A 20852-nucleotide genomic window follows, 5' to 3' on the forward strand; every position below is an offset into this window, starting at 1 on the left:
GACCATCTAGTATCTGACAAACTTTTCAATGTCTCCAGCCTCTTGTTGTCAATAACATTTAGCCCCGCAGTTATTATCTGCCAACGCGCTGTGGATTTGGAACAAAAATTATAAAGTGTCTGTACAAAATTTAAAAATTCCATTGTCACAGGGCAACAATCTACACCGGCAACTCCCACTAAATTGAGTGTATGCGCTGCGCAGGGTACACACTCGGCCAAATTATTTATCTTCTTAATGCTTGCTTGCAAACCACTGTAAATGCCGGACATGTTGGCTGCATTGTCATAACATTGGCCTCGGCAGTTATTGATGTCAATGCCCATTTCTTCCAAAACGCCAAGAACAGACTGATAAAGTGACTCCCCTGAATGACTCTGAATTGGCAAAAACTTGAGAAAACGCTCCTCCACGCATCCATCTGGTGACACATATCGTATGATGAATGTGAGCTGGTCTGTGTGTGCAACATCTGGTGTAGCGTCGACGCTGATTGAAAAATACTTTGCTATTTTTACCTGACTGATTATCTCAGCTAGGACATGCTCTCCCATCAATTCAATAAATTCTAAGCATGTTGTTGATGAGAGGTAAGATGTGGTTCCCTTGCCAGCATTTCCATATTTGTCTATGTGCGCTTTCAAGAATGGATCAAACACACTGATCGCTTCCAACACACCCATAAAATTCCCATTATCAGGCTGGCCAAAGGTTTCACAGTGTCCCCTCAATGGTAATCCTCGCTCTGCAAGAAACTTCACCACTACAACCACTCGCTTTAACACATCTGTCCAATAAGCACACTCGTTGTTAAACTGCTTTTTTAGTTCTGAGTCAATACAGCCAGCAGCAGCGCTGCACATCACATAGTGGCTTTCGGAACCTTCATGCTCAGCCAGACACACTGCTGCGTTTTTCCAGTCATTGTAGCCTGTTTTGAGTCCTGATTTATGAGCACCGTCTGCAAATAATTTACATGCGAAACAAAATACTTTTCCTTTTGCAGGTGAATAAATTAACCATTCTCGAGGCACGGTTTCGCCATTTGACTTTTTTCTTTTAAATAGTGTTTTTGAAAAATACCTCTTCTGATGCTTGTGCTGTGTTTCTGAAGCGGCGACATTAGCATCTTCATTTTGACAACATTGTGGCCCCATCTTAATCCAATATGTTCTCATGTCTTCACCAACTGTATCTCACAATCCAGGATCCGAGCTGTAAGTGGTGGTAGGATTTGTGTCTGGACCTGGTGGTCCACGTGTTGCCTCCTCTTCTTGATTGTCCTGCTCGGTATCAGTGTCACTGTCAGCTGGTGGTGGTACTGGTAACGTTAGTGCCTCTTCTCCGCGCTCAGCCTCGACAGCCTGCATCTCCCCCCCCATGTTCGCCTCAGCGCTGCTTGTGCTAGCGACACCCGACCCAGAGCTAACCGTTTCGTGGCTCTCACTCTCGACTCTCGTGGCTCTCACTCTGGTCGTTTCAGGCGCAGCAGCATTATTAGAAAAAAATGTTGAAATCTTGGGCAACTTTGCTATATTTAGTTCTTGTTTCATTAGTTATTTTCGTTTTTTGGCCCCACTCATGTGCGTCCGCTTCATTTTTGCAACTTTTGAATTTCTGGTTTGGTTTGGTTTGGTTTCCAAAACGGAAATGGCTAAACGTCACTTTTGAACTTCAGACTTAACAAGCGGATAGAAAATATAGGGGGGCCTCAGGATAGAAAATATAGGGGGGCCTCAGGATAGAAAATATAGGGGGGCCTCGCCGCCTCAGGATAGAAAATAATATGTTATTTTATTATTATTATAAAAATAAAAATAAATGATTTTTTTTTATCCAATGTTAGGTGGCCCCCTAGTGGTGGTGGCCCTAGGCTGCAGCCTAGTAAGCCTATGCGTTAATCCGCCACTGGTTGCAGCATTGTGGCATTCCTTACCTATTATGGTTAGTAGGGTAGCTATGCGGATCTTGTTGTCCTTTTTGTCCAGCCCAGTTGCAATCTCGTAGTTTTCCCACTGTGCTCTAAAGAATGTCCAGTTGCTATATGCATCCCCTTTTCATGTCCATCCGTTCCGGCACTGGAATCGCCGGGTAAATAGCTTTAGCTTCAGCCATTGCGTTCGTGATAGCTAGCGCGGTCCGTCTCAGCAGTAACGATAGTTATCAGAATGTTTTTTCGTCTTTGGGTATGTTATTCCCTTCTTCTGTCGTTTGCCGCTGAGTCCAGTTCTGACACCATGTTAAAATGATCATGCGGATACGGTTATAATCAAAGTCTCTTTACTCGCAGTTCAAGGACAATATATCACCTCGTCACATGGGGGAGTGGGGGAGGAATGGGGGTGGGGGAGGAGTGGGGGGCAAGGGGGGTGCAGGTGGATGAAAGGTATCCCAGGTGATGTGTACAGAAGCTCTCCTCTCCTTTCAGTCACTGGAAACCAGCCTAAACAGACATGCACACTGCTATCAATTTAGAGCCACTGCAAAGACAGCCCAGTGAGAGGGTGGGAGGGAAGAGGGGGAGGTGATAAAGAGAGAGAGAGAGAGAGAGAGAGAGAGAGTGTGTGTGTGTGTGTGTGTGTGTGTTTGTGTGAGCCAGGGAGAGAGAGAGAGAGAGAGAGAGGCTAGTATATATATATATATATATATAGAGAGAGTGCAGTGAGGGTAACAGAGTCACAGGGCTTTGTTCAAGTGGCTAAGCTAACATGCTAACGGCCGCCATCTTGGAATCTCAGTCACAGAGACTTCCACCCAAGTTCCCCACCTCTCCACCTAGCATTAGCCTAGCAAGCTTAGCCTAGCTCAGCAAGCTAATTTTTATTTTTACATTATTATTATTATTATTTCACTTGTGTTTCTCTAAGCATCGTCTCATACAGCTGCTTGTTCCTGAAAGAAAACATACAGTAAAGGCAAGTTAGTGTGACACACACACACACACACACACACACACACATGTACACACACACACACACACACACAAACACAAACATGTACACACACACACACACACAAACATGTACACGCACACACACACAAACACAAACATGTACACACACACACACACGCACACACACACACACATGTACACACACACACACACACACACACAAACATGTACACACACACACACACACAAACATGTACACGCACACACACACAAACACAAACATGTACACACACACACACACGCACACACACACACACACACACGCACACACAAACCTAAATGCGATAGACTCTAGGATGGCTCGGAGCAGGTGGCTCTTGGGTGAGAGTTGTGTTGCAGTTGTAACACTGGTATTCTTTCTGTGTCTCTTCTCCATAATTGTCACAATTGTGACAAAGCGGGAACAAGTCAGCAACCGATCGAAATGTTCAGACTTTTATTTGGAAAAATGTAAATCAATGTCAACATTGTTGAAAATCAATGACGCACTCGCTAGTCAAGACAAAACAAGAAATGCATTCAGTGAGCAATCCCCACTACTCTACACTAACTAGGTAGTAGTGGGGATTACTCACCGAATCCATTGCATTGCAATGTTTATGTATTTTTGAATGAAATGTATTGAAAAAGAAGAGAACGCACACTGCAGACAACTTAGACTGTAATTTGTTCAAGGACAATACAGAACGTACATCTTATCTCTGTGCTAGCATAGTAATGAATGTATCAACAAGCTCAACAAGCTCAACAAGTTCACTCGTAAGCAGTGTTGCCACAGTTACTTTGAAAAAGTATTCTGATTACTGATTACTGATTACTCCTTTAAAAAGTAATCTAGTTACTTTACTGATTACTTGATTTTAAAAGTAACTAAGTTAGATTACTAGTTACTTTTTTAGTTACTATTGGCAGCTGCCTAGGCACCCGACCCCCCCCCCCCCCCCCCCCCACCCGCAACATAAAAATGAAAACTGGTTTTGCCAAAACTCACTTTATTTTAACAGTAACTTAAATTACATAATTAAACTTTAAACAATAACTTAAAACAACAAAATAAAGAGTCTTTCTTTGCCTCACCCAACATAAATACTTGTTTTTAAACAATAAAATAAATATAATCTTTATTTAAGTGGGGCTACCCCCCTCAAAACGCAATTTCCCATTTTCCCCCGATTTTGAGATGAGTTGCTCTTTTGCCTCCTAAACATGTTTTCTTTCATATTAGTGACAATACAACGTCGACAAAAACACATTTGGTTGTTTATTTTACTTGATTGTGGTGCATGCGTCCGTAAAATCCTCATAAATTCGCCAAAAGTTAGTAGTTTACGCACAGCGTTACCGAAACGGCTGCTGTCTGAAATACATCAAGCCTGGCCTTGTTTGAAAGATGTGTTTCTTGTGCTCAAAATGGCCGCTTCCAAAATTTACAACGCCCCTTGTATCAGCAACCAATCACTAAAATAGATAGGTTGCATTCTTTTAGAATACGCGATTCTATTGGTTGATGCGAAAATTCTCGAATGTGATTGGTTGTCGTGTCCCATGTGACGCGGAAGGCGGAACTAGCCTCTCCACTCAGCCGTTTAACATTGGCGACCTACTGAACTTTAGGGACACTTTTGGGACACTTCCTATGTAGCCAGGGGAACAGAAAAAGACACACACCATCAGTGGGATGCCAGCTTTCAGACAAAAGTGATTTCAAGTCTCTAGCCCAATGTATCACCAAACAGCGCTCAATTTAGTCAATCACTGTGACCCACCGTTTAACATTGGCGACCTCCTGAACTTTAGGCTCACTTTTGGGACACTTCCTATGTAGCCAGGGGAACAGAAAAAGACACACACCATCAGTGGGATGCCAGCTTTCAGCCAAAAGTGATTTCAGATCTCTAGCCCAATGTATCACCAAACAGCACTCAATTTAGTCACTCACTACCCCTCCCCACTCAGCCGTTTAACATTGGCGACCTCCTGAACTTTAGGCTCACCTTTGGGACACTTCCTATGTAGCCAGGGGAACAGAAAAAGACACACACCATCAGTGGGATGCCAGCTTTCAGACAAAAGTGATTTCAAGTCTCTAGCCCATTGTATGGCCTCCTGTGGCCAGAATTCATAACTCCCCTCCTGAGTGAGCTAGAGGTCTGGTTTTCACAAATGTCGAACATCTTCGGTCGCGCCTAGCAGAAAAAACTCGACAGAGTACGGGTGCCAAGCCCCTTACGAATGACCTCGTCGAAAACGGTGCGTCTCTGCGCCTCGGAACGGCCGCGCTGACCGAAAAGCATTTAAAAATAACTCAAATTCAGGCTTCTCGGCCTAGGCACTTCAGGTCAAAGTACCGCTGCGTCGCAACCGTACGAGCCACAGACGCCGTTCTAATATTTCCTGAATCGGCTCGGGCCCGCCGAACACATATCCGAGCCCCGACTCGGTTGCGGCGCCAGTACCAGGTTCTGTCCCTCTCTCACACACAGGAGAGGCAGATGTGCTCACACACCAGTACCAGGTTCTGTAACTAGGCTTGACACAAGTGTGTGTGTGTGTGTGTGTGTGTGTGTGTGTGTGTGTGTGTGTGTGTGTGTGTGTGTGTGTGTGTGTGTGTGTGTGTGTGTGTGTGTGTGTGTGTGTGTGGCTGGCTGGCTGGCTGTAGTTCTGTGTGCTGATTACATGGTGGTGCCAGAGGTTTGTGAGAGAGGGAGACACTTTCTATTCCATAACAGCCACTATTTGTAGCCTGTGTGCATTTCTGTTCAGTTTATGTTATTCAGTTATCAGTCAGGTGTTTAGGATGTTTATTGCTAATGGTTTGATTAGGTTTTGTGTTTGTGAATAGCAGTTTCAAATAAAAATGTTTCATATTTCACAATACAAAACTTTGAGTCTGTTTTCCCGAAAATTTGTTTTTATGTGTTTGTCCACACACTTGTCCACACACAAGGATTTTCCTTGCACCAAAACAGACCAAACTTTCCACATTTCTTCCTATCCATATTCTGCTTCTCTGCACACAAGAGTTTGATGATATATCATTCATAGCCCTGTTTATAGTACATTTTATACCAAAACCATGGCGAAAATAGATTTTTTTATGACTATGGACAGTATTTCCTGATGTATGGGCTGATACGAGGACATAGACACAATCTGCTGTGTGCAAAGTTTGTTTTCTTATGTGTCAACATAAATAAAAAAAAATAAAATAAAAATTGACAAATATGATGGTGTGAGTGATCCTGGAGATTTGGGTCCAATTAGCATCTAATTTGCATAATAAACATAAACAATAATAAATTCAGAAAACTTGCAATACATTTTTTCATAGTTTTTATGTACATAACAAACTGGGAATGTGTTCATAGTGATATCTATTTTCTTTCTTTTTTTGCCTATTGGCAAAGTCTAGGGGGGGTAGCCTCCCCTTAACAGTAACTAGCAAGGAGGGGTTTCACAAAACCTAAAACCTACCCTGACCATTCAGGCTTTTACCACAGGACAATATTTTCTTGCCAGCACAGAGTGTACAACGAACATTTATGTTCTTGTCATCCTTTGCTGACACAAACTCAAAATAATCCCTATATTTCCAGCTATTTAACGCATATCTCTGTTCTCGCTCCATTATACGCTTCTGTTTACACTGTGCAATCAGCGTGGTGATACACGTGAGCGATTCTGCTGCACCTCGTGTTGAAAACGTGATCACTGACGTCACTCCCCAAGACGCGAGAAAAGCAATAAATGTTTGTTTACTATCGAACATTACAAAGAAATACTGCATTTAGCCTAAGTTATGAGGTAGTAACGCAATAGTAACGCACAGTCACTCGAATAAGTAACTTTAATCAGATTACTGATTTGGAAATAGTATCGCGATAGAATAGTCGTTACTGGGAAAAGTAATCAGATTAGAGTATCGCGATACTTAGTATCGCGTTACCGGCATCACTGCTCGTAAGTAACACTCACTGCAGGTGGTGCCACCTGCAGGTCAACTCTCGTAACAGTGACTAAGGTTGCCACCCGTCCCTTAAAATACGGAATCGTTCCGTATTGGACAGTTAAAAGATGCGTCCCGTTTTGAACCATTATGGGACGCTGTTTGTTCCGTATTTTCAATCCACCCGCATTGCGTGATTCCTCCAATATATCATACAGAGCTGCCAATTCTTTTATTTTTGAAATTCCTTTAAATAAAGCTACCGGACCAGAGTTTCGTGGCATCTTTCTGCACGCGCGTTAACTTGAGTCTGCAATCGAAGCGGGAGGCGCGCGCTGCTGGAAGAACCTGTGTTCACGCGAGCTGCATGTAAGTCGAATGTAGCAAGCAGTGTTGCCAGATTGGGCTACTTTTGGTCACACTGGATGGGTGGATTCGGTAGCTTTTAGACTGGTTGGGCTGGAAATGGTCAATTCTGTCTGGCAACCCTGGTAGCAAAATATGTGCATACATAGTTGGTAGCCTGGTACTTTCAAATCGCAAGCTGTTTCATCCTCTGTTTTCGGGGTGATGGAGGAGAGATTGGCAGTGAAATTCCAGATAAAATCCATGATTGGACTTGATGATGCTCATCATCCTCCGTCCTCACACTCATGTTTTTCCCCCTCCATTAATCTTCTGTTATTCAACACGAGTGTGAAAACGGATTGTATCCTTTATCTCAAAGACACTATGGCATACCGTTTCTTAAATAGGACTACTCACTTAATTTGGGTGAGATGATAGGCCTACTTTGCAACTTTACAGTTTTGGTAACTGTTTTTTGTTTCTCTACTGTAATGTAAGGTACATTAATAATATGTTTTTTTGAGGGACCCCCAATTGTTGTATTTGTTATTATTATTATTATTAATTACAATTTACGTGCACAACATCAACCGCCAAGGCCTCATTCTGACCCAGGAAAAACCCTGGTATGTCCTGTATAACATGATAGCCATCTATGAGCAATGCACTATATATAAGATGATGACCAAGGGTCTTTCTGCTGCTGACCAAGGGGCTGAGTCCAGTTGATGGGGCCCAATTTTCTTTTAGACTCTGTAGGCTACTGTATTTGTTTATTAAGACTTACATAAATATGATATATTGTCTGAATTTGTCTTGTTTTATCAAATGTTCCAATTATTTTCATTTCTTGTGCTGGTTTATTGTGAACAACATGTAAAATTGCAGAAAACTAGCACAAATAATTGTGTGGGAGAGAGGGGCCGCCGCTACCAAAACGTGCACAGTTTTGGGTCGCTCCACCACCAAAAAATCTCACTCCAAACTTTTGGTGAAACTTGGCAGCCCTGATCAATGTTAATGTAACTTCACCTGTCAGTGGTCATAATTGGGTCATAATAAACTGGTCTTGGCTCATGGGTGTACAGTATGTAGTATTGTGATTGGTTGCAGTAGCTATGTGAATATAGTTAAAGTCGTGTTCCACTGTTGTTCACTGGTAAGATCCTCAAAGGGTGGAGAGTAGCTACAGGACATGCTGAGGTATGGAAAGATTATCTTATCGAAAGTGTGTGTAAACATGTGTAGGCCTAGGTGTGTGTTGTTATCAGGGTCAGAGAATGACAGCTTTCCACTGCCGCAGTCCAACTACACTCTAATCCTCTGGGGTTTCTGTCTCACTGAGAGAAAAGTGCCTGGTTTTGTTTGGGAATATACTGTGTATGCACCTCTGGAGTTACAGAATCCCCAGTATCTTTCCTCTATACCTTTCTTTGTTTGGTTAGACTCTGGTATCACACACAGAGCCCAAGATGTTTTGTCTCCAACCTCAACGACCTCCCAGTGGTGTGTTCCTGAGTTATTTTTCTGTTGATTCTGTTAAGTCATTTTATTGAAAGAGTCGTATTTCCCTAATGCTAAAGTTGTGCTTGAACCCTGGTCTTCCCTTTGTTTCCAGTGTGCTGTATGTTGGTGGGGACTCAAGTACGGGTAAGATGTGATACATGCAGCATACTGTACCTCAGATACCGTAGCCAAAACAACATCTGGTTTGTTGACCTTCTCAAGCGTACTCATTATGTGCAATGATAGTGTCAAACATAAACTGTTATTAATATATCTGGCCTGTGTTCATTTAAATACTGATTCCTGTTAGAATGTACTTGTTATCCCTAACGGTGTAATAAGAGGTATGTTCTTCAAGTAAAGGGATGGACAGTTTAGCAGACACTCTAGCAAATCTCAGGCACTTAGTCCTATAGGCTGATAGTGAAGGTGCTGTGTGATTTTAGGTTTTCCCTCGTGGTTTCTTCTTGGGTTGACTATGGCAAGAGTATTTTCCATGCCAATTTTCTGTTTAGCAGGAAGCAAGGAACCGACTACTACTCTATCAGCCCCTTGTGTGTGAAACACGCTTATCCTTGGTCTAGGATCAACTGACTGTTATCCATGGTCTAGGATCAGCTGACTCTTATCCTTGGTCTAGGAGGATCAGCTGACTGTTATCCTTGGTCTAGGATCAGCTGACTCTTATCCTTGGTCTAGGATCAGCTGACTCTTATCCTTATTCTAGGATCAGCTGACTGTTATCCTTGGTCTAGGATCAGCTGACGCTTATCCTTGGTCTGTGAGAATCTAGAACACTATCTGGACCAGTTGAGATATTGATAATAGTACCTATTGTAAACTTGTAAACAGTAGACTTGTAAAAAGTCCATAATTGGTTGACAGCACAGAACATGAGTTCTAGTTTAGTTTAGTCACAGTTTAATTCAGATGCAGTGTATAGTTTAGGATTACGTTACTGATCTCAATTAGTTTTGTGACAGAAATGCCAAATATGTTATACATGAATGTGCAAGGTATAGCTTCATGGCTTGTCTTCGTCTGCCATCATAGTTAAAGGACGTAGTCAGCCATGTTGATAGGAGCATGATGAAACTGGAGGCTGGCCAATGATGAAATCAAATCAAGTTTTATTTGTATAGCACATTTCTCACAAGATGTGACTCAATGCGCTTCACATGATGACAGAGCCGCAAGCAGGCAAAGGTAAAAAAACCAGTACACTGTGCAGCCAGGAAAATTCCCTTGCAGCCCTCTACTCATAGAGCGACTACTACCAGTTTGCCTACCAGCACACAGCAGCGGCCCCCAAATCCACCCCCAGGAAGCCCCAGCCGCCCCACACACCTGACCCGCCCAACCACCAGCACACCCGGCCCAACCAAGCACAGACCATAATAGCCCCACACCAGGCTAGCCAAGCAGGTGCCCCAGCGGCGGAACAGACCAAGCACGCGAGGCGGCCGGGGGCCCCCGAGGAGAGGCCCGAGGACCACCGGCGCATAGCAAGCAAGCAAGGGCGAAAAACCTGTAGACTGTACATCCAGAAAAAATTCCCTGCATCTTATCAGCGTACACTCATAAATCATAAATGATTAAAGTTATTTCTGCATGGTTGAAACTGCTTTATCCAGCACGGGGCACAGATCCTGGTACAGCCTGGTACTTCAGCTCCCAGGTACTCTTTCCTGTCAACAGAAGATCTCAAGCACAGTTATGATGTAACAACACAACAACAATAACAACAATACAACCTGGTGACGGTCCAGGTACAGCCTGGTGCCGGTCCTGGTGTCACTGACAGCTATCAGTGCCCCATCAGCACCCAGGTCCTCTTTCCTGTCAACAGAAGGTCTCAAGCGCAATTATGATGTAATGATGATGTCAAGGTCCAGGGTCAGGTTACAGGCCCGTCTATCCGTCTGAGGCAGGGTATGGCCAGTCCAGCGATGACAAAGGATCAGGGTACAGGCCCGTCTAACGATCAGATCTAACGACTCAGGGCAGATGCCCCAGAGCCAGGATGATAGGAGAGAGAAGATAACATGCATTGGACAATTGTATTATAGTAACATTTGCATAAGAGATGCAGAGCAGAGTATAGAACCAATGTGATGAGACTCCAGCAGATGAAACATACAATATGACAGAATCAGATATGTGAAGACAAAGCTGTGATTTTCTAAATATACACAAACAAACATTTGCAATTAGGCTAGGTAAAAAGGTGCGTGTTTTTGGCAAACTTCTTCAGGAAGATGCACTTACAAGACTATGTTAGGTTACTGAGCTACTGAACCACCACCCACACAATTCACACCCCTTTGACCTCTTGCTCCATGTAAAACCCATCGGGGTGACCGACAGTGTTTGAACCCAGGTCTCCTATTTGTAACAGTGTGTGTTGTGATGAATCTTCATTGAGACCTGAATATGTGTGCAGCTTCCCAAACTAAAGCCAATCGAAGGCATTGAGGGGTACAGGAGACCTGGATTCAGACACAATTGTCCAGTGACTCTCTCTAGTCTCTGAGACCCCTACATATGCATGCTGTAGGACTGTGTTAGCCCCTTGAACTGAAGCCTATAGTCATGAACCAGAGGAGGTGATCCAGTTGTTCAGGTCTAAGTCAAGGTCACTAAGTCAAGGTCACAAGTGTGGCTCATTGCTCCCCCACACTCCCCTTACCGTACCACGGTACAACAAACAAATCTTCAAAATACAAAGTAAAGCACAATATAAAGCAAAATAATAATAGGAAATGAACTAACAAAAATACAATATATAAATACAGCAAATTACAATACTAAATAGATTTTAGGAGTTCACAAATTATGTTTATCGCACCATTCCAGGCTTGTAGGATAGAGGTTTAGCTTGTTAACCTTGTAGACAATTATCACATCGTCTTGAAATTGAATAAGCCAGTACAGCACAATAAGCTATTTCTTGTCTGCGGTTAAGCAGCAAGCGACAACTCATACTGGTTTTCTAAATACATGTAACTGAAATACTGCCCATCCTTGGCCCTTCACACATTTGCCTTTCTTTGTGACAGGGCACATTGGGAAGAGCCAATAATGACACATAATTTAATTCTGTTTGTGAATGTCTGTAATATGAAGTTGCTCCATGGTTAAAGAAGAAATAATCAACAAAACTCAACATATGTCACTCAGAATGGCTGTATAAGACTGAGGGCCCTATTATGCACTTCATCAATAAGACGAGGCGGTAGATCTAAACTTAAGACGTGGAGGCGTGGTCAAGGCCACTTTGCTATTATGCGTGCGGTAGTGGGCGCCTAAAACCCGGCGCTAAGCAAAGAAATTAGTCATGGGTGTGTTTTGGGCGTCTTCTCAATCAACCCAATCAGCGTGCCAGGTGCCATTCCCTTTAAGAACCGGCTGCGTTGAGTCATTAGCGCTATGCTATTATGGAAGTCCTAAGAAGGAGGTCAGCGCGCTTCTCTGCCTCTCCCTTCTGAAATAAAGCATTTATACTGTGACCGTAATTGACGTCTTGCCGTGGAGCCACGTGCGTGTTCATGTGTGCCCACATGCATGCGCAAACCGCGGAGGCGCGCTCGTGTTTTAAAACGTGCATGAAGTCTAAACTTAAGAACTTTTCAAACCACTTCTTAGCGCGAGGAGCAAAGTCAGATCGCATAATAGCAGGGGCGCCTAGTGCACTTCATTAACATGACTTAAGACGGCAAGTTAAGAAGTGCATAATAGGGCCCTGAATGTCAAATGCTACTGTTAACATTTGACTAGGGAAGATAACTTCATCATAATCTATATAGACTTCCCATTTACAGACAACACAGAATTCAAGTCTTCCAAGACATTCATTATTGGCTCTTCACACATTGCCTTTCCTTGTGGCAGGCTCATCATGGGAAGAGCCCATAATTAGTCAGAGTTGCATTCTGGTTGTTGATATCTGTTCATAGGAAGTAGCTCAATGGTTTATGAAAAGGTCATTTTGTTGCGTTCAGCTTTTAAAATCCTGTGAGACATGTTTGGTCCATAGGGATGAGATGTCAAGGTGGTTAAGACCACAATTCACATTTCATCTCAATAGGTTGGATTACATTTGTTGTTAAACAAGATGGTGAAGTGGTTGAGGTATTGTGCGCTCCGCCACTTCACCATTTTGTTGAAAAGACGTATTACGAATTTGGCCTGAGTATGCACTCCCACGAGATAGGAGTATGTTCCTTAAAACGAGATGGCAAGATGAAAATGCTGATCCTCCTCAAAAGATAGGTGAAATGTTGACTTTGGTATTTGCTTGTCATTCAGCCAGTGGAGGTCAAAATGTTGTTTCCATGTAGGCCATCAAGTTCAAAAAGATGTCCTTTGGTACGGACAAGCTGATTGTCAGTCACATCCACCTTGAATAAAACACCATTTAGTCATGTCATCATGACTAAATGGTGTATCGCGCATTTCTCACAAGATGTGACTCAATGCGCTTCACATGATGACAGAGCAGGAAAAGGTAAAAAACCTGTACACTGTGCAGCCAGGAAAATTCCCTTGCAGCCCTCTACTCATAGAGCGACTACTACCAGTTTGCCTACCAGCACACACAGCGCCACCCAAACCAGCCGCCCCACACACCCGACCCGCCCTACCACCAGCACACCCGGCCCAACCAAGCACAGACCGTAATAGCCCCACACCAGGCTAGCCAAGCAGGTGCCCCAGCGGCGGAACAGACCAAGCAACCGAGGCGGCTGGGGGCCCCCAGAGGAGATGCCCGAGGACCACCGGCACATAGCAAGCAAGCAAGGGCGAAAAACCTGCACACTGTACATCCAGACAAAGGTAAAAAACCTGTACACTGTATATCCAGGATTTTTTTTTTGCGTTCAGCTTTTAAAATCCTGTGAGACATGTTTGGTCCATAGGGATGAGATGTCAAGGTGGTTAAGACCACAATTAACATTTCATCTCAACAGGTGGGATTACATTTGTTGTTAAACAAGATGGTGAAGTGGTTGAGGTATTGTGTGCTCAGCCACTTCACCATTTTGTTGAAAAGACTTATTACGAATTTGGCCTGAGTATGCACTCCCACGAGATAGGAGTATGTTCCTTAAAACGAGATGGCAAGATGAAAATGCTGACCCTCCTCAAAAGATAGGTGAAATGTTGAATTTGATATTTGCTTGTCATTCAGCCAGTGGAGGTCAAAATGTTGTTTCCACGTAGACCATCAAGTTCAAAAAGATGTCCTTTGGTACGGACAAGCTGGTTGTCAGTCACATCCACCTTGAATAAAACACCATTTAGTCATGTCATCACTTTGATATTGAAATACATGTTAGGACTAAATTGACCTACATATGATTTAGTATACAGTACATTTAGTTGACCCTTTGTCTGTGTAGTAATGTTATATTTAATTTAGTAACACAACTCTTCTAAATAATGAGTCACTACAGTTATTACAAGTACTATCCATGGATCAAGCCACACCATGTAAAGTGTGACCAATAAATTAGTCCATTCTGGCGTTTCAACACCAAATTAACACGGCACTTCTGTTTCAACTCTTACTCTTCACTGTTACTTATGCTGGTGTTAGAAATACATCACTAAAATGAAAACATGCGGTATATAAACTAGCTAGCTAGCTAGAGATTAACATTTGACTACAAATAGTTACACAACTAACTAGCTTGTTAATGGGGTTAAGAGTAAATGATTGGCTACAGACTAATATGAAGTCAATTAATAACTGACAATGGCATATATTCTCATGTGAAAAAGATCGTTCTGTACTAATGATCAGCTGATATGTTCTCTCTATAAATAGTGATTTGTAGGATTTGAGAGGAATTCAAACAACCCACGACCCTCTGACTCTGTAGCTTTGCTCCGTAGCTTGTAAACCAACACATGTCCCACAGAATTGTTGAATTGAACGTAATAAAAGTCAAATTCTATGACATCATCATCATCTCCATAGACTTCCCATTTACAGACAACACAGAATTCAAGTCTTCCAAGACATTCATTATTGGCTCTTATACAACAGTTAGTTCCGACCAAGTAATTTGATTGGACAAGAGGCATTCCATGAGTTACGATATACAGTATAACAGCTAGTAGACTCCATACTAGTAGACTCCATACTAGTAGACTCCATACTAGTAGACTCCATACTAGTAGACTCCATACTAGAAGACTCCATACTAGAAGACTCCATACTAGAAGACTCCATACTAGTAGACTCCATACTAGTAGACTCCATACTAGTAGACACCATACTAGAAGAGTCCATACTAGAATACTCCATACTAGTAGACTCCATACTAGTAGACTCCATACTAGTAGAGTCCATACTAGAAGACTCCATACTAGTAGACTCCATACTAGTAGAGTCCATACTAGAAGACTCCATACTAGTAGACTCCATACTAGAAGACTCCATACTAGTAGACTCCATACTAGTAGACTCCATACTAGTAGTCTCCATACTAGAAGACTCCATACTAGTAGACTCCATACTAGAAGACTCCATACTAGTAGACTCCATACTAGAAGACTCCATACTAGTAGACTCCATACTAGAAGACTCCATACTAGAAGACTCCATACTAGTAGACTCCATACTAGAAGACTCCAAATACTAGTAGACTCCATACTAGTAGACTCCATACTAGTAGACTCCATACTAGAAGACTCCATACTAGTAGACTCCATACTAGAAGACTCCATACTAGAAGACTCCATACTAGAAGACTCCATACTAGTAGACTCCATACTAGAAGACTCCATACTAGAAGACTCCATACTAGTAGAGTCCATACTAGTAGACTCCATACTAGAAGACTCCATACTAGAAGACTCCATACTAGAAGACTCCATACTAGTAGACTCCATACTAGTAGACTCCATACTAGAAGACTCCATACTAGAAGACTCCATACTAGAAGACTCCATACTAGTAGACTCCATACTAGTAGACTCCATACTAGTAGACTCCATACTAGTAGACTCCATACTAGAAGACTCCATACTAGAAGACTCCATACTAGAAGACTCCATACTAGTAGAGTCCATACTAGAAGACTCCATACTAGAAGACTCCATACTAGTAGACTCCATACTAGTAGACTCCATACTAGTAGACTCCATACTAGTAGAGTCCATACTAGAAGACTCCATACTAGTAGAGTCCATACTAGTAGACTCCATACTAGTAGACTCCATACTAGTAGAGTCCATACTAGAAGACTCCATACTAGAAGACTCCATACAAGTAGACTCCATACTAGTAGACTCCATACTAGAAGACTCCATACTAGTAGACTCCATACTAGTAGACTCCATACTAGTAGACTCCATACTAGAAGACTCCATACTAGTAGAGTCCATACTAGAAGACTCCATACTAGAAGACTCCATACTAGAAGACTCCATACTAGTAGACTCCATACTAGAAGACTCCATACTAGAAGACTCCATACTAGAAGACTCCATACTAGTAGACTCCATACTAGTAGAGTCCATACTAGAAGACTCCTTACTAGTAGAGTCATACTAGTAGACTCCATACTAGTAGAGTCCATACTAGAAGACTCCATACTAGTAGACTCCATACTAGTAGACTCCATACTAGTTGAGTCCATACTAGAAGACTCCATACTAGTAGACTCCATACTAGTAGACTCCATACTAGAAGACTCCATACTAGTAGACTCCATACTAGTAGACTCCATACTAGTAGACTCCATACTAGTAGACTCCATACTAGTAGACTCCATACTAGTAGACTCCATACTAGTAGACTCCATATTAGAAGACTCCATACTAGAAGACTCCATACTAGTAGACTCCATACTAGTAGACTACATACTAGTAGACTCCATACTAGTAGACTCCATACTAGTAGACTCCATACTAGAAGACTCAATACTAGAAGACTTTATACTAGAAGACTCCATACTAGAAGACTCCATACTAGTAGAGTCCATACTAGAAGACTCCATACTAGAAGACTCCATACTAGTAGACTCCATACTAGTAGACTCCATACTAGTAGAGTCCATACTAGAAGACTCCATACTAGTAGACTCCATACTAGTAGACTCCATACTAGTAGAGTCCATACTAGAAGACTCCATACTAGTAGACTCCATACTAGAAGACTCCATACTAAAAGACTCCATACTAGTAGAGTCCATACTAGAAGACTCCATACTAGAAGACTCCATACTAGTAGACTCCATACTAGTAGACTCCATACTAGAAGACTCCATACTAGTAGACTCCATACTAGAAGACTCCATACTAGTAGACTCCATACTAGTAGAGTCCATACTAGTAGAGTCCATACTAGAAGACTCCATACTAGAAGACTCCATACTAGTAGACTCCATACTAGAAGACTCCATACTAGACGACTCCATACTAGTAGACTCCATACTAGAAGACTCCATACTAGTAGACTCCATACTAGACGACTCCATACTAGAAGACTCCATACTAGTAGACTCCATACTAGAAGACTCCATACTAGTAGACTCCATACTAGTAGACTCCATACTAGTAGACTCCATACTAGAAGACTCCATACTAGAAGACTCCATACTAGTAGACTCCATACTAGAAGACTCCATACTAGTAGACTCCATACTAGACGACTCCATACTAGAAGACTCCATACTAGTAGAGTCCATACTAGAAGACTCCATACTAGTAGACTCCATACTAGTAGAGTCCATACTAGAAGACTCCATACTAGAAGACTCCATACTAGTAGAGTCCATACTAGTAGACTCCATACTAGTAGACTCCATACTAGTAGACTCCATACTAGTAGACTATATACTAGAAGACTCCATACTAGTAGACTCCATACTAGTAGACTCCATACTAGTAGACTCCATACTAGTAGACTCCATACTAGAAGACTCCATACTAGAAGACTCCATACTAGAAGACTCCATACTAGAAGACTCCATACTAGTAGACTCCATACTAGTAGACTCCATACTAGAAGACTCCATACTAGAAGACTCCATACTAGTAGACTCCATACTAGACGACTCCATACTAGAAGACTCCATACTAGTAGACTCCATACTAGAAGACTCCATACTAGTAGACTCCATACTAGTAGACTCCATACTAGTAGAGTCCATACTAGAAGACTCCATACTAGTAGACTCCATACTAGTAGAGTCCATACTAGAAGACTCCATACTAGTAGACTCCATACTAGTAGACTCCATACTAGTAGACTCCATACTAGTAGAGTCCATACTAGTAGAATCCATACTAGAAGACTCCATACTAGAAGACTCCATACTAGAAGACTCCATACTAGTAGACTCCATACTAGTAGAGTCCATACTAGAATACTCCATACTAGAAGACTCCATACTAGTAGACTCCATACTAGTAGACTCCATACTAGAAGACTCCATACCAGTAGACTCCATACTAGTAGACTCCATACTAGAAGACTCCATACTAGAAGACTCCATACTAGTAGACTCCATACTAGTAGACTCCATACTAGTAGACTCCATACTAGTAGACTATATACTAGAAGACTCCATACTAGTAGACTCCATACTAGTAGACTCCATACTAGAAGACTCCATACTAGAAGACTCCATACTAGAAGACTCCATACTAGAAGACTCCATACTAGTAGACTCCATACTAGTAGACTCCATACTAGTAGACTCCATACTAGAAGACTCCATACTAGAAGACTCCATACTAGTAGACTCCATACTAGACGACTCCATACTAGAAGACTCCATACTAGTAGAGTCCATACTAGAAGACTCCATACTAGTAGACTCCATACTAGTAGAGTCCATACTAGAAGACTCCATACTAGAAGACTCCATACTAGTAGAGTCCATACTAGTAGACTCCATACTAGTAGACTCCATACTAGTAGACTCCATACTAGTAGACTATATACTAGAAGACTCCATACTAGTAGACTCCATACTAGTAGACTCCATACTAGTAGACTCCATACTAGTAGACTCCATACTAGAAGACTCCATACTAGAAGACTCCATACTAGAAGACTCCATACTAGAAGACTCCATACTAGTAGACTCCATACTAGTAGACTCCATACTAGTAGACTCCATACTAGAAGACTCCATACTAGAAGACTCCATACTAGTAGACTCCATACTAGACGACTCCATACTAGAAGACTCCATACTAGTAGACTCCATACTAGAAGACTCCATACTAGTAGACTCCATACTAGTAGACTCCATACTAGTAGACTCCATACTAGAAGACTCCATACTAGAAGACTCCATACTAGAAGACTCCATACTAGTAGACTCCATACTAGAAGACACCATACTAGTAGACTCCATACTAGAAGACTCCATACTAGAAGACTCCATACTAGTAGACTCCATACTAGTAGACTCCATACTAGTAGACTCCATACTAGTAGAGTCCATACTAGAAGACTCCATACTAGTAGAGCCCATACTAGTAGAGTCCATACTAGAAGACTCCATACTAGTAGAGTCCATACTAGTAGAGTCCATACTAGAAGACTCCATACTAGAAGACTCCATACTAGTAGAGTCCATACTAGTAGACTCCATACTAGTAGACTCCATACTAGTAGAGTCCATACTAGAAGACTCCATACTAGTAGACTCCATACTAGTAGAGTCCATACTAGAAGACTCCATACTAGTAGACTCCATACTAGTAGACTCCATACTAGTAGACTCCATACTAGTAGAGTCCATACTAGTAGAATCCATACTAGAAGACTCCATACTAGAAGACTCCATACTAGAAGACTCCATACTAGTAGACTCCATACTAGTAGAGTCCATACTAGAATACTCCATACTAGAAGACTCCATACTAGTAGACTCCATACTAGAAGACTCCATACTAGTAGACTCCATACTAGTAGACTCCATACTAGAAGACTCCATACTAGTAGACTCCATACTAGTAGACTCCATACTAGTAGACTCCATACTAGTAGACTCTATACTAGAAGACTCTATACTAGAAGACTCCATACTAGTAGACTCCATACTAGTAGACTCCATACTAGTAGACTCCATACTAGAAGACTCCATACTAGTAGACTCTATACTAGAAGACTCTATACTAGAAGACTCCATACTAGTAGACTCCATACTAGTAGACTCCATACTAGTAGACTCCATACTAGAAGACTCCATACTAGAAGACTCCATACTAGTAGACTCCATACTAGAAGACTCCATACTAGAAGACTCCATACTAGAAGACTCCATACTAGTAGACTCCATACTAGTAGACTCCATACTAGAAGACTCCATACTAGTAGACTCCATACTAGAAGACTCCATACTAGAAGACTCCATACTAGTAGACTCCATACTAGTAGACTCCATACTAGTAGACTCCATACTAGTAGAGTCCATACTAGAAGACTCCATACTAGTAGAGTCCATACTAGTAGAGTCCATACTAGAAGACTCCATACTAGTAGACTCCATACTAGTAGAGTCCATACTAGAATACTCCATACTAGAAGACTCCATACTAGAAGACTCCATACTAGTAGAGTCCATACTAGTAGACTCCATACTAGTAGACTCCATACTAGTAGAGTCCATACTAGAAGACTCCATACTAGTAGACTCCATACTAGTAGAGTCCATACTAGAAGACTCCATACTAGTAGACTCCATACTAGTAGACTCCATACTAGTAGACTCCATACTAGTAGAGTCCATACTAGTAGACTCCACACTAGAAGACTCCATACTAGAAGACTCCATACTAGAAGACTCCATACTAGAAGACTCCATACTAGTAGACTCCATACTAGAAGACTCCATACTAGTAGACTCCATACTAGTAGAGTCCATACTAGAAGACTCCATACTAGTAGACTCCATACTAGTAGACTCCATACTAGAAGACTCCATACTAGTAGACTCCATACTAGTAGACTCCATACTAGAAGACTCCATACTAGTAGACTCCATACTAGTAGACTCCATACTAGAAGACTCCATACTAGTAGACTCCATACTAGAAGACTCCATACTAGAAGACTCCATACTAGTAGAC

The 20852-nt window shown here is 42.0% G+C and overlaps 1 protein-coding gene across 1 annotated transcript in view; it reads left to right on the forward strand.

The window, feature by feature from the left end:
- Positions 1–574: 574 nt before the first annotated feature.
- The window catches only part of LOC308160263 (complement C3-like), a gene marked incomplete at both ends in the record, with an annotated part of 39516 nt that continues 19238 nt past the window's right edge, over positions 575–20852 (forward strand). The window contains one exon of the mRNA XM_080534181.1: positions 575–590. Within this exon, the coding sequence (XP_080390307.1) occupies positions 575–590 (16 nt within the window). The remainder of the gene's footprint in view (positions 591–20852) is intronic.

This window comes from Nansenia antarctica (genome assembly GCF_963989245.1).
Source record: "Nansenia antarctica genome assembly, chromosome: 6".
Lineage (NCBI taxonomy): Eukaryota > Metazoa > Chordata > Actinopteri > Argentiniformes > Microstomatidae > Nansenia > Nansenia antarctica.